The following is a 15,068-nucleotide window of genomic DNA, read 5'->3' as shown; positions in this document are numbered from 1 at the left end:
TACTTTATTAGAAGTTTTGTGCGTATGTGCGTGGGTGCGCGCGCGCGCGCGCGCGTGTGTGTGTGTGTGTGTGTGTGTGTGTGTGTGTGTGTGTGCGTGTGTGTGTGTGTGTGTGTGTGTGTGTGTGCGTGTGTCTTTAATAGAGAGATTTCGCCAGAACAGCACTCGCGTTGAACTCGACAGCTTCTCTCTGGTAGCCAGGTGTGCACGCCTGCTCCTCCCAATCATCTGAGCCCATCGAAGTCGGACCCGGCGAGGCAGGCGTCGGTCCAGGCGTCGACCTTCAGGAGAACTTCTTCAGAGAGTCGCTGCTGGCCGTCGCCCACAGCGCCGCTACGCATGAACCTGAGGCCTTCAGAGACAGCGGGTCGGAGGCCCATGTCCTGGCGGGCGTTCTCCACCTTCTCCTCGAAGTTGACGGCCTTGTTGGAGCGCATCTTCTGGAAGCTGAGGTGCTCCAGCAGCGCCGGCAGCTGGTCCTCCGGCAAGGGTCTCCCCAGGTGGGCGGCCACTCTGTGCACCACCGAAGACAGGTCCTGCCAACAGACCACAGACGTTCTACGACAGCAGCTACTATCAGCATTGGGGGCCTCATGTGGCCACAGCAAGTGGAAGCTCCAGCTCCAGCGACACTGCGGACCTAGGGCGTCAAATCCTCTCAATAAATCACAGATTGATTGTAAGAGCAATCACACCTAGGACCAGGGTCCTCCAGTGGTCTCAGCTGCACCAGGCAATGGGGCGGCGCTCATCTCCCCTGCTGGGCATCCACTCTGGGGCCAAGAAATCATGGTATGTGAAGAAAACTCAGATGTTCCGTAGCAGCAATTATAAGTATCAACCAGCTGTTATACGAGGGCGTGCGGGAAAGTAATGCCTTCGAATCTTCAATATGAAAACTCTTGTAGCTTTTTAAATATAAAAAAGGAGTTTTTCATTTTTATTTTTCATGTCTACATGTTTATTTCTGAATACAGTCAGCCTGGCGATGAACACATTTCGCCGGCCGGAGTGGCCGAGCGGATCTAGGCGCTTCAGTCTGGAACCGCGCGACCGCTACAGTCGTAGGTTCGAATCGTGCCTCGGGCATGGATGTGTGTGATGTCCTTAGGTTAGTTAGGTTTAAGTAGTTCTAAGTTCTAGGGGACTGATGATCTCAGATGTTAAGTCCCATAGTGCTCAGAGCCATTTGAACCATTTTTGAACACATTTCTCCCAACGAGAGCAGTCACAGTCGAATGTTGACGGAGCCACGACCTCACCTCTGCTTGTACCGCGTCATCACTATCAAACTAAAATCCTCGAAGCTGTTCTTTAAGTATTGGAAACAGATGAAAATCTGACAGGGCCAAGTCGGGCCCGTATGGAGGATGATCCATAACGGTGAACTCATGGTGTTGTATTGTTGTCGGCCGGAGTGGCCGAGCGGTTCTAGGCGCTACAGTCTGGAACCGCGAGGCAGCTACGGTCGCAGGTTCAGTGTGTGATGTACTCAGGTTAGTTAGGTTTAAGTAGTTCTACGTTCTAGGGGCTGAAGACCTCAGAAGTTAAGGCCCATAGTACTCAGAGCCATTTGAACCATTTTTGTTGTATTGTTGCAGATGTTACATCGCTCGTGTATGGACTGGCATTGTCATGCTGAAGGGTGCTTCATGCGTGGACAAAGTTTTCTGCTGTTAGAAACTCTATTACAGCACGCTGTTTCTCACGCACCGCCATGGTACACACTACAATTCGGAACCCTCTAACGGCAGAAGGTTGCAACTTGCACCAGAGAAGCGGGAAAATCAACCGAGTAACGCGCGTGACGTGTAATATGAGTATCTCAACCGATATTGAGAACAGAATAAAAAATTCTGAGGCGTTACTTTCCAGCACCCTCTCGTACATGTTCTAATCTCAAAATGCACCTAAAAGTTGAAAAGAGTTTCACAATAAAATAAACTTATTTCACACATTTAGCATAATTTCATTCTAATCACCTGAAAGAATAAAGTTTAAGGAAATCATTTGTGTTTTGCTTTTCTTTGTTCTTTGAATCATAAATCCAGGCAGTAACTTTATTAAGTGAACTGATAGTTTACAATCTAGTTATTTAAAAAAATAAAAACAGCCTGTTATTTTGTAACGCAGAGAAAATTTGAGATGCGCCTCTAAAAAAAAAAAACTCTTGTATTAATTCTGAAATACCGTTTTAAACATAGATATCTCTCAGCAACCTTGCATAAGTTCAGCATAGGAGCCGGCCTAGTGGCCGTGCGGTTCTAGGCGCTACAGTCTGGAGCCGCGAGACCGTTACGGTCGCAGGTTCGAATCCTACCTCGGGCATGGATGTGTGTGATGTCCCTAGGTTAGTTAGCTTTAAGCAGTACTAAGTTCTAGGAGACTGATGACCTCAGAAGTTGAGTCCCATAGTGCTCAGAGCCATTTGAACCATTTCAGCATAGGAATCACACCGCCAACCGTTTATAAATAGCCGTTTGGTACACTGACCTAAGTTTCGACACCTCTAAGGTCTCCTTCAGAGTGAAATTTTAAGAAACCCTACGAAATAGTACATCAAGTTTGTCGCCAGAACAAACTGCCATGTTCGGAAAAGGGCTTAAATACAATGCAATACCTAAGCTGACAGACAAAAAGTTATAGAAAATATGATTGTAGATCTAAAAATTGGCCCTGTTAGGATTAAATTAGACGCTTCTAGTCAAACGAGGGTAGCTCATGATGGGTGCCGTATTTTGAGAAACATGCTGTTAAAAACTCCGTCAATAGCATTTTGATAAAAAAATTTTAAAAATATGTCGGGCTAAGAAAACAATGCCCTTATAATGCAGTCTGACAAAGGGAATGCTTTAAACGTTGCTACTCAGAATGAATGTGTGTCTGAAGCATCACAATTTTTTGAAGAGAATAATGCTTCGGAGCGACCCCCCAAGATACAAAAAGAAATTAGACTTGCCATTAATGGCGCTTTTGCTTTTTTTTTTTTTTTTCTTTGCCATCGGTCTACTGACTGGTTTGATGTGGCCCGCCACGAATTCCTTTCCTGTGCTAACCTCATCTCAGAGTAGCACTTGCAACCTACGTCCTCAATTATTTGCTTGACGTATTCCAATCTCTGTCTTCCTCTACAGTTTTTGTCCTCTACAGCTCCCTCTAGTACCATGGAAGTCATTCCCTCATGTCTTAGCAGATGTCCTATCATCCTGTCCCTTCTCCTTATCAGTGTTTTCCACACATTCCTTTCCTCTCCGATTCTGCGTAGAACCTCCTCATTCCTTACCTTATCAGTCCACCTAATTTTCAACATTCGTCTATAGCACCACATCTCAAATGCTTCGATTCTCTTCTGTTCCGGTTTTCCCACAGTCCATGTTTCACTACCACACAATGCTGTACTCCAGACGTACATCCTCAGAAATTTCTTCCTCAAATTAAGGCCGGTATTTGATATTAGTAGACTTATCTTGGCCAGAAATGCCTTTTTTGCCATAGCGAGTCTGCTTTTGATGTCCTCCTTGCTCCGTCCGTCATTGGTTATTTTACTGCCTAGGTAGCAGAATTCCTTAACTTCATTGACTTCGTGACCATCAATGCTGATGTTAAGTTTCTCGCTGTTCTCATTTCTACTACTTCTGATTACCTTCGTCTTTCTCCGATTTACTCTCAAACCATACTGTGTACTCATTAGACTGTTCATTCCGTTCAGCAAATCATTTAATTCTTCTTCACTTTCACTCAGTATAGCAATGTCATCAGCGAATCGTATCATTAATATCCTTTCACCTTGTATTTTAATTCCACTCCTGACCCTTTCCTTTATTTCCATCATTCGCTTCCTCGATGTACAGATTGAAGAGTAGGGGCGAAAGGCAACAGCCTTGTCTTACACCCTTCTTAATACGAGCACTTCGTTCTTGATCGTCCACTCTTATTATTCCCTCTTGGTTGTACATATTGTATATGACCCGTCTCTCCCTATAGCTTATCCCTACTTTTTTCAGAATCTCGAACAGCTTGCACCATTTTATATTGTCGAACGCTTTTTCCAGGTCGACAAATCCTATGGAAGTGTCTTGATTTTTCTTTAGCCTTGCTTCCATTATTAGCTGTTACGTCAGAATTGCCTCTCTCGTCCCTTTACTTTTCCTAAAGCCTAGTGCATTCTCAATTTTCTTTTCCATTCTTCTGTATATTATTCTTGTAAGCAGCTTCGATGCATGAGCTGTTAAGCTGATTGTGCGATAATTCTCGCACTTGTCAGCTCTTGCCGTCTTCGGAATTGTGTGGATGATGCTTTTCCGAAATTCAGATGGTATGTCGCCAGACTCATATATTCTACACACCAACGTGAATAGTCGTTTTGTTGCCACTTCCCCCAGTGATTTTAGAAATTCTGATGGAATGTTATCTATCCCTTCTGCCTTATTTGAGCTATTTGCTTAAACCGTTTCTTAAAAAACATCTTATTAATACGAGTCCACAGGTTCCAAAAATGCGTTCTCAGTTTAAAGCACATAAAATTCGCCATCCGACATGTCCGGTTGTAAACAGTATGAACAGTGCTTTTCATGACTTAGCAAGATTTCTTTACGAAAAAAATAAAAAAGTCCTTTGTTTTTCGAAATTATTGTTCTGTCGTCAATAGTCAAAACTGAGTCAATAAAATCAAAGATTTGCGATGTGATCAAGATACTAAATTGTTTCCAGTAGATATTAGGAACCTGCATACTAATGTACCTGTTCAAACAACTGTTGACATAGTTGAAATAAACTTACGTACTTTAAAAAAAGGTGTTTCTGATGAGCAAGTCACTGACTTAATTCGTCTGCTAAGAATGGTAGTAAAATACAACTATTTTGTTTTCAATGACGGTCTGGCAATGTGTAACCCACTGGCAAGCATCTTGGCCGATATTTCATAAATTCGCTGGAAGAAAAATTCTTCAATAATTTATCAGTTGCTGATCTGAGTATTCTGTCGTATTCTCGGTACGTAGACGACATTTTGATCATATTCAGCGGTTCCCTGGAAGAAATTGAAACCTATTTTAATAGTCTTCATTAAAAAATCAACTCACAGTAACAATCGTCAGCTTCATTACTTGGACCTTAGTGTTGCTATTGACAATGACAGACTTTCCTTCGGTATTTTTCGAGAAACCACTAACACAGATCAGATTGTGCCTGCTAGTTCAGTGCATCCTCATTCCTATAAAGATGCAATTCCCCATTCAGCCATTCATCGTGCAGCTTCTATACCTTTGTCATCTGACAAGCCTAATGAAAAGATGAATTTAATAAAAACTATTGAAATTAATAACGGCTATGATCCCTCGTAAAGACTTCAAAGTTACAACCAGCGCTAAAGTGATTACTTTAGGCATCAGCGCTGTTTCTGACAATAACGAGTACAAAAACATTTTTCCATTCCATTTTTACGTTCTATTTCCTGTAAAATTCGTCGTCTTCTAGTTAAAAAATATGGATGCAAAGTTACTTTTCCACTAACAATAACTTGAAAAAAAAATCTTGTGCATAATCTCAAGTCCACAGTTGCTGCTATACACAGTTTAAGGAGTTCATAAAACCACTTGTGATATATGTCCAGTTTATTATATAGGACACACTGGAAGATCTTTCAGTGTCAGGTACATCATCATCATCATCAATTTTCTACTATATTAGCATGTCCTTTGCCTCTCCATTATCTATGATCCATTGTTTCTTTCTTAAGGCTGCTGTATGTTGTACCGTCCATCACGTCATCCGGTAACTGAAATCTCTTCCTTCCTCGCTTCCTTTTCCCTTCTACATAACCTTCTAAAACTGTTTTTATCAGTCCTTCTTAATATACGCCCAATCTAATTTCTTTTTCTTCTTTTTATTACATCTAGTAACTGTCTTCTCTCTCCCACCCTTCACAGTACCTCTTCATTTTTTACCCTGTCCATCCAACTTATTCGTTCCATCCTCCGCCATGTCGACATCTCAAAAGCCTCCAGCCTTTCTCTGTCTTTCTTCCTCAAAGTCCATGTTTCAGCGCCATACGGAAGAACACTCCATAAAAACATTTTATGAGTATTTTCCTCAGTTATCTGTCCAGACTGCTGTAGACAATTCTCCTTTTCTTATAAAATACCTCTTTTCCCATTGCTATCCTTGTTTTAATTTCTGTGCTGCACTTCCAGTCGGTGTCTATCCTGCTTCCAAGTTACTTAAAATTTTGCACCTGTTCTAATATTTTTCCATTCAGCATAATTTTTTTCTTTATTTCCTCCTAGTGCCAATATTTTTGTTTTCTTTGTGTTAATTTTCATTCCATAATTTTTCCGTTAGCTTCAGTGGTGTCCACTAAATCTTGTAATTGTAATCATAATTTAATTCTAAATCCTGTAACCTGACACTGTAAAAGAATTACAGTGTCAGATACAAGGAACATTTATTTGGAAAAAGAGGCACCAATGTGCACTGAAGAGCCAAAGAAACTGGCACACCTGCCTAATATCATGTAGGGCCCCCGCGAGCACGCAGAACTGCAGCAGCTTGACTTGGCATGGATTCGGCTAAAGTCTGAAGTAGTGCTGGAGGGAACTGACAACATGAATCCCGCAGGGCTGTCCGTAAATCCGTAAGAATACCAAGGGTGGAGATCTCTTCTGAACATCACATTGCAAGGAATCCCAGATATGCTCAATAACGTTCATGTCTGGGGAATTTGGTGGACAGCGGAAGTGTTTAAACTATGATGAATGTTCCTGGAGCCATTCTGTAGCTATTATAGACGCGCGAGGTGTCACATTGTCCTACTGGAATTGCTCAAGTCCGTCGGAATGCACAATGGACATGAATGGAAACAGGTGATCAGACAGATGCTGACGTACGTACCACGCGTCACAGTCATATCTACACGGATCAGAGGTCCCATATAACTGCACACCTCCCCCCTCTCTCCCCCCCACACACACACTATTACAGAGCCTCCACCAGCTTGAATAGTCCCCTGCTGACATGCAGTATCCATGGATTCATGAGGTTGTCCCTATACCCGTACAAATCCATCCGCTCGATACAATTTGAAACGAGACTCATCTGACCAAGCAGCATGTTTCCAGTCATCAACAGTCCAATCTCGGTGTTGACGGGTCCAGACGAGGTGTAAAGCTTTGTGTCGTGCAGTCATCAAGGGTAGATGAGTAGGCCTTCGGGTACGAAAGCCCATATTGATGATGTTTCATTGAATTTTAGCCCCCACACATCCCTCCAATAATAAATTTACGATTCCTTGATGTCGCAGAATGTGTCCTACCAACCAATCCCTTCTTCCAGTCAGGTTGTGACACAAATTTCTTTGGTCCTCAATTCTATTCAGTATTCCCTCATTAATTACGTGAACTACGCATCTAATCTTCTGTAGCACCACATTTCAAAAATTTCTATTCTCTTCTTGTCCAAACTCTTCATCGTCCGAAGAAAAGACTTCCTGACACTTAAATTTATACTTGACGTTAACAAATTTCTCTTCTTCAGAAACGCTTTTGTTGCTATTGCACGTCTACTTTTCATATCATCTCTACTTCAGCCATCATGAGATATTTTGCTGCCCAAAAAGCAAAACTCATCTACTACTTTAAGTGTCTCATTGCCTAATCTGAGGTAATACTCATCGTAAATCAGGCTCGCAGTATTTTTCTCGGTGTCTTGAACACGTTATAAACGCTATATTTTTACAATTACAGGTACGTTTTAAAGTTGCTATAGAAAAACAAACTTGGTTTACAGTCATCAAAGTTTCTCTCACATTGCATAGTCTGCACCTAAGCAAGCGTAACGCTGATCGAAGGGCAAAAACAAAATAATAGAATACGAAGTCCCGTAGGCTTTAACTACGATCCCTTCTTGGTAAGATATTTTCAGAATCCTGTTGGATGCAACAGGTACAATCCCTTCGTGGAAATTTGTTTGCTATCCCTAAATGTCCTTTGTCTTTCTTTTTCATGCCTTTTAAGAAAATATTAAAAATACAACACATTGTGCATTTCGGTTTATTTGCAGTGTAAGTGATACGAAATTTTAAAATAAATCAGTTGCCAGCAAAGGGCCTCCCCACGACCCTCGGATTACCACTTCGCTTCTCCAACCGCTGACATACACTTCTGGCCATTAAAATTGCTACACCAAAAAGAAATGCAGATGATAAACGGGTATTCATTTGACAGATAGATTATACTAGACCTGACATGTGATTACATTTTCACGCAATTTGGGTGCATAGGTCCTGAAATCATTACCCAGAACAACCACGTCTGGCCGTAATAACGGCCTTGATGCGCCTGGACATTGAGTCAAACAGAGCTTGGATGGCGTGTACAGGTACAGCTGCCCATGCAGCTTCAACACGGTACCATAGTTCATCAAGAGTAGTGACTGGCGTATTGTGACGAGCCAGTTGCTCGGCCACCATTGACCAGACGTTTACAATTGGTGAGAGATCTGGAGAATGTGCTGGCCAGGGCAGCAGTCCAACATTTTCTGTATCCAGAAAGGCGCGTAGAGGACCTGCAACATGCGGTCATGCATTATCCTGCTCAAATGTAGGGTTTCACAGGAATCGAATGAAGGGTAGAGTCACGGGTCGTAACAAATCTGAAATGTAACATCCACTGTTCAAAGTGCCGTCAATGCGAACAAGAGACGTGACACCAATGGCACCCCATACCATCACGCAGGGTGATACGCCAGTATGGCGATGACGAATACACGCTTCCAATGTGCGTTCACCGTGATGTCGCCAAACACGGATGTGACCATCATGATGCTGTAGACGGAACATGGATTCATCCGAAAAAATGACGTTTTGCGTGAACCCAGGTTCGTCGTTGAGTACACCATCGCAGGCGCTCCTGTGTGTGATTCAGCGTCAAGAGTAACCGCAGCCATGGTCTCCGAGCTGATAGTCCATGCTGCTGCAAACGTCGTCAACTGTTCGTGCAGATGGTTGTTGTCCTACAAACGTCCCCATCTGTTGACTCAGGGATCGAGACGTGGCTGCACGATCCGTTACAGCCATGCGGATAAGATGCCTGTCATCTCGACTGCTAGTGATACGAGGGCGTTGGGATCCAGCACGGCGTTTCGTATTACCCTCCTGAACCCAGCGATTCCATATTCTGCTAACAGTCATTGGATCTCGACCATCGCGAGCATCAATGTTGCGATACGATAAACCGCAATCGCGGTAGGCTATAATCCGACCTTTATTAACCCTAGGATGCATATACAGGGCCTCCGAGGCCCTTGTATGTCTTCATTTTTTTAAAAATTCTGTAATTTTTTGTTTGATTTCAAACTGCTTTCCAGTACTCTTTCACTAACACTGTGACATTCCTCCTGTCACGTCTGAACGAGATAACTTTTTAAGTTTTTTGTATAATTCAATACGTTTACCCATACACCGTGAATGCATAAGCAGGGCTTCAGAAGCCCTCACACATTTATAAATGTTCTTTAGCCTATATTGTCTTCAACATTTGTTTGGGAGGAGTTATTAATCCAACAAAAACTATAGTGGTATTTCCAGCAACCGGAGTGCCAACAGCAGGAGTAGCTGTATAGTAATAGTATAACTAAAAAATAATACACATTACTTTCACACATCGGCAATGTCGGTGTACTATTGATCTTTTTGCTATCAAATGTTTTATTATTGCATGGTATTGTTATCCTGTGCTGCTCTTGTCAGCCTCATTGTTACTGTAGTTTGTTTGTTGCTGCAAGACCCATACTGTTACGAGTATGACTCGTTTAGTGCTGCACATGTGGTGTCACCGCCAGACACCACACTTGCTAGGTGGTAGCACTTTAAATCGGCCGCGGTCCATTAGTATACGTCGGACCCGCGTGTCGCCACTGTCAGTGATAGCAGACCGAGCGCCACCACACGGCAGGTCTAGAGAGACGTCCTGGCACTCGCCCCAGTTGTACAGCCGACGTTGCTAGCCATGGTTCACTGACAATTACTCTCTCATTTGCCGAGACTATAGTTAGCATAGCCTTCAGCTACGTCAATTGCTACGACCTAGCAAGGCGCCAATTATCTTTTGCTGGTTATCTTATAAAGTCTGTACCGTCAGACCTATGTTCTCCAATTATGAATTAAAGTTAAGTATTCCAGAAGCTATGTACTATTTTTGGCTACTATAATTCCTTGTCATTTTCCAGACCTCACGCCAGCCTGAGTGAGCTTAAACGCGTGCCTTTCGGCTACCCGTCCTAGTGGATTGGCTGTCTGGTCAGTCCACTACAGCACAAGCTACTGTTCGAGGGACACGCCTTTTGCTATGGCTTCGACACGCAAAGCAAGAGAGTCAGTACGTGCAAATGCAGCTAATTTTGAAAGTTTGGTGGCTCAGTGGTTTGAAGAAGATGATTCTTGCGAGGAAGGAAATATTTTTGAAGATGCAAGTAGTGAAGAATCAGCCAATGAACCTGCAGCTGTGAATATTGAGGCAGATGACAGTCCTTCCGATAATATTACTTCATCAGAGTCAGAAAATGAAGAACCACCGCAAAAAGGTATAGAAGACCATACATGCATTAGTCGGAATGGAACGTTTTGGACATTAGATCCTTCTGCAACTTTTCGTACGCCTGTCCATAATATCGTAAAGACGGCACCTGGTCCAGCCCGTGGTTTGAAAACCTGTAAACTTAAGGATGCCTGTGGACTATTTCATCTCCAAGGAAATACTAGAGGAAATCATCAACAGCACAAATATTGAAGGCAGAAGAGTGGCTGCTTTACGTGGTAAAACGTGGAAAAATGTTTCGCTTGCTGAAATGGAGGGTTTTCTTGGTCTATTACTGCTTTCTGGTGTTGAGAAGAGTTGGGATGTCCCTACTGGAGAATTATTCTTGGATGAAAAGGCAAATCCTACATATAAGGCCACCATGTCAGTAAACAGATTCGAGGATATAAGGAGAATGATTAGATTTGATGACAGGCGTACCCGTGAAGCTTGATCTACAGATGAGAAAACTTGCTGTTCGCTATGTATGGGAACTATTTCTTGACAAGTGTAGAAATAGAATGAATCGCAATGGCTCGTTCACAGTTGACGAACAGCTAGTCCCATTCCGTGGAAGATGCAGCTTCACCCAGTGTATGCCCTCTAAACCTGCCAAGTATGGCACAAAAATATTTTGGTTATGTGATGCTACATCTGCACATGCTTTAGACGGAATTGTTTACACTGGAAGCCCCATGAACCTATTCGGAAAAATCTTGGATTGAATGTTGTGAAAGATCTTGCTAAAAGCATTGAAGGATCATCAAAAAATATTACTGTTGACAGTTTCTTCACTAGTGTGCACCTGGCAGAAGAGATGCTTCAGAAGCAAATTACAGTGGTGGGAACTGTGTTGTCACCGCCAGACACCACACTTGCTACGTGGTAGCCTTTAAATCGGCCGCGGTCCGTTAGTATACGTCGGACCCGCGTGTCGCCACTATCAGTGATTGCAGACCGAGCGCCGCCACACGGTAGGTCTAGAGAGACTTCCTAGCACTCGCACCAGTTGTACAGCCGACTTTGCTAGCGATGGTTCACTGACAAATTACGCTCTCATTTGCCGAGACGACAGTTTAACATAGCCTTCAGCTACGTCATTTGCTACGACCTAGCAAGGCGCCATTATCATTTGCTATTAATATTGTGATGCATGTACCGTCAGACCGACGTTCACCAATTACGGATTAAAGTTAAGTATTCCACCAGCTACGTCCGTTTTTCTAAATTCTAATTTCCTTGTCCTGTTCCAGACCTCACGCCAGCCTGCGTGAGCTAAAACGCGTGCCTTTCGGCTTCCTCTATTAACACGGTGTTGGCTCTCCTGCCAACCCACAACAGGAACAATCAAACAAAATAAACCAGAAATTCCTAATAAGATGAAACCATCTTCCTCAAGAGCGATTCATTCCTCTTTGTTTGCATTTAGAGGTGACATTACAATGGTGAGTTATGTTCCCAAAAAGAAAAAAAGTCTGTAGTTCTCATTAGCAGAATGCACCACGACAGAAACATTGATGAAACTCATGCAAAAAAGAAACCAGATATAATAAAGTTCTATAACTCTACGAAGGGTGGAGTAGATCAAATGGACCAGAAAATTCGTTATTACAGTTGCAAGAGACAAACAAGAAGATGGCCATTTGCATTATGGATGAATATGATGGACGTCGCAGCAATGAACAGTGAAATTTTATTTTCCGCCCAACATCTGACATACTATAGTGGAAGAAGTGATAAAAGGCGTTTGTTCCTAAGAGATTTAGCAGAGGAAATGGTAAGACCACTAATGGAACTTCGTATTCAGATCCCTAATCTTCCAAAGAAAACCGTTGATGCCATGCAAAGATGTGGTGTTCAAAAAGATATTGCCGAACCAATTACATGTTTCAGGAAAAAGAAGAAGATGCAATTATTGTCCATATAATAAACACAGGAGAAGTGCTATGACATGCATTGAGTGTAAAACCAACATTTGTGAGGAACATAGTGGCGTTCTTTGTGCTTCTTGTTTGTCACATTTGAAAACTAAGAAAAATGCAATTTTATATGATCAATGAATAATAACTTTTTGTCGAAATATGGCCTATATACACAATATTGTGAAAAATGAGTATGTTTTGATTGAAGAAATTGGTTCTAATAAATGTTATAAAATGTAAACTGCAACTTATATGTGAATTAATAAAATTATTTGTATGTGTTGTGTGTAAATGGATGTAACTAATAAATATTCACTCTTAGAGTTTTTTAAATTAATAAAATGTTAATCAGGCCCACCAGATCCTGTTACTGTATCTTAGGAATCTTTCAATATGATAATTAATTTGTCAGAAATAAATTTAACTCAAAAGAATGATTACATGAAAAGAGGAAAATTTTTAATAAGGGCAGGGCCTTGGAGGCCCTGCATATGCATTCATGTGTGTTTTCGGCACCGTGCATCCTAGGGTTAAAGTCGGAAACGTGATGGTACGCATTTCTCCTCCACACACGAGGCATCACAACAACGTTTTACCAGGCAACGCCGGTTAACTGCTGTTTGTGTATGAGAAATCGGTTGGAAACTTTCCTTATGTCAGCACGTTTTAGGTGTCGCCACCGGCGCCAACCTTGTGTGAATGCTTTGAAAAGCTAATCATTTGCATGTCACAGCATCTTCTTCCTGTCGGGTAAATTTCGCGTCTGTAGCAATTTTAATGGCCAGTAGTGTAAATAGAACATACCTCGCACGACCCGCAGAAAAAATGCTACTTTCTTCTAATCGCTGGGTCATCTGGAGCTACGACTTCCGTCGTAGGCCGTGCCCTGCCCTTTCCTAATTAAAAATTTTCCTCTTTTCATATAATCATTCTTTTGAGTTAAATTTATTTCTGACAAATTAATTATCATATTGAAAGATTCCTAAGATACAGTAACAGGATCTGGGTGGCCTGATTAACATTTTATTAATTAAAAAAAACTCTAAGAGTGAATATTTATTAGTTACATCCATTTACATACAGCATATACAAATAATTTTATTAATTTCCGTCACCCTGTTTCTGGCCAAGCCGTGCACTTACCATTGATTCGGAGGATACCGGGTATAATGAGTAGGTGTGGTCCGCTTATTAGTGCTACGCGGAGAAGACACAAGGAAATGCGCCGAACTTTTACGTTCCTACGAGAGCACCAGCACACAGCTTGGCAGTGTGACGCAATGATGACGTATATCGACCAATCTCCCATAGACTCGTGGACTGTAAATGGTCAAACAACAGCAGCAACGACATTCATTTTTTTCCTTACGAGGGCAATGGACGGTTTTGTCGAAAACCAGACTTGGTGCGACAAATAAACCAAAGTTGTTTTATGTAAGGATGTCGTCACGAGAAACTTCGATTTTATGTTAATAATGAACTGTCAAAAAAAAGCTTTTGTCGCAGTCTTTTTAACCTGCGTCATATCTAAGAGCGACACGGGTCCCAAAAGCAGCCGACATCTGTGAAACACATTGATGCTCATGTCTTACCTTGACTAATCTTATGTTCAATATAAGAAATACTTACCGCCTTCATCTCCTCAAAGCTGCAGACGAGTACGTTCGGTTCATTCCTCAACTTCCAGAAAGCGAGGACGTGGTCCCAGAATGGGGTGTACTTTGCTGCAAATAAATAAATATATAAATAAAATAAGATTTTTCCCGTTTGGTTGTTAAAAAACAGCGTTTCTAGCATAATTAGCTGCATTGGGTTGAAACGAATTTCTTTATATCTTTCCTTGTTACTAAATTACTAACAATGCTTCTGACACTCAAAAATTAGAGCAGCTGTGACAAGTGGTGAGAGAATTATAGAATACTTATTTCAAGTTACATGACGATGACGATGAAAATGATGCTGTTGCGTGCATGACATCATGGTCTGAAGGTCTTTGAGACGAGTATGGTTATTAGACATCTGTAACATCCCTTTCCCCCTTCTCCCTCCCCCTCCGCCCTTCCCCCCCCCCCCCCCCAAACCGAGCGGGGTGGCGCGGTGGTAACACACTGGACTCGCATTCGGGAGGACGACGGTTCAATCCCGTCTCCAGCCATCCTGATTTAGGTTTTCCGTGATTTCCCTAAATCGTTTCAGGCAAATGCTGGGATGGTTCCATTGAAAGGGCACGGCCGATTTCCTTCCCAATCCTTCCCTAACCCGAGCTTGCGCTCCATCTCTAATGACCTCGTTGTCGACGGGACGTTAAACACTAACCTAACCTTCCCCCTTCTCCCCCTTCCCCCTCGCACCCCCCAACCCCTCTCTCCCCATCGCCTCTCTCCCCTCCCTCTCTCCCTTCCCCTCTCTGTCTCTTTCCCTCTCCCCCCCCTCTCTCTCTCACATACACACACACACACACATACACACACACACGCACACATACACGCTCAAATCAGTACAATCGTCAAGTCTGAAATAATGAATTAAAAGAGAAAAAAAACACAATGAAAGACATAAAAAGGCACAGAATCGTGGG

At 42.5% G+C, this 15,068-nt stretch overlaps 1 protein-coding gene across 1 annotated transcript in view; it reads right to left on the bottom strand.

Moving 5' to 3' along the window:
- Nucleotides 1-224: 224 nt before the first annotated feature.
- The window catches only part of LOC126424621 (luciferin sulfotransferase-like), an 85,647-nt gene continuing 70,803 nt past the window's right edge, over nucleotides 225-15,068 (bottom strand). The window contains exons 6-7 of the mRNA XM_050087358.1: nucleotides 14,120-14,214; nucleotides 225-536 (exon numbers count right to left, since the gene is read on the bottom strand). Coding sequence (XP_049943315.1) covers nucleotides 225-536; nucleotides 14,120-14,214 — 407 coding nt within the window. The remainder of the gene's footprint in view (nucleotides 537-14,119; nucleotides 14,215-15,068) is intronic.

The sequence above is a fragment of the Schistocerca serialis genome, chromosome 10, assembly GCF_023864345.2.
Source record: "Schistocerca serialis cubense isolate TAMUIC-IGC-003099 chromosome 10, iqSchSeri2.2, whole genome shotgun sequence".
Classification (NCBI taxonomy): domain Eukaryota; kingdom Metazoa; phylum Arthropoda; class Insecta; order Orthoptera; family Acrididae; genus Schistocerca; species Schistocerca serialis.
This window is presented reverse-complemented; position numbering and strand designations above follow the sequence as displayed.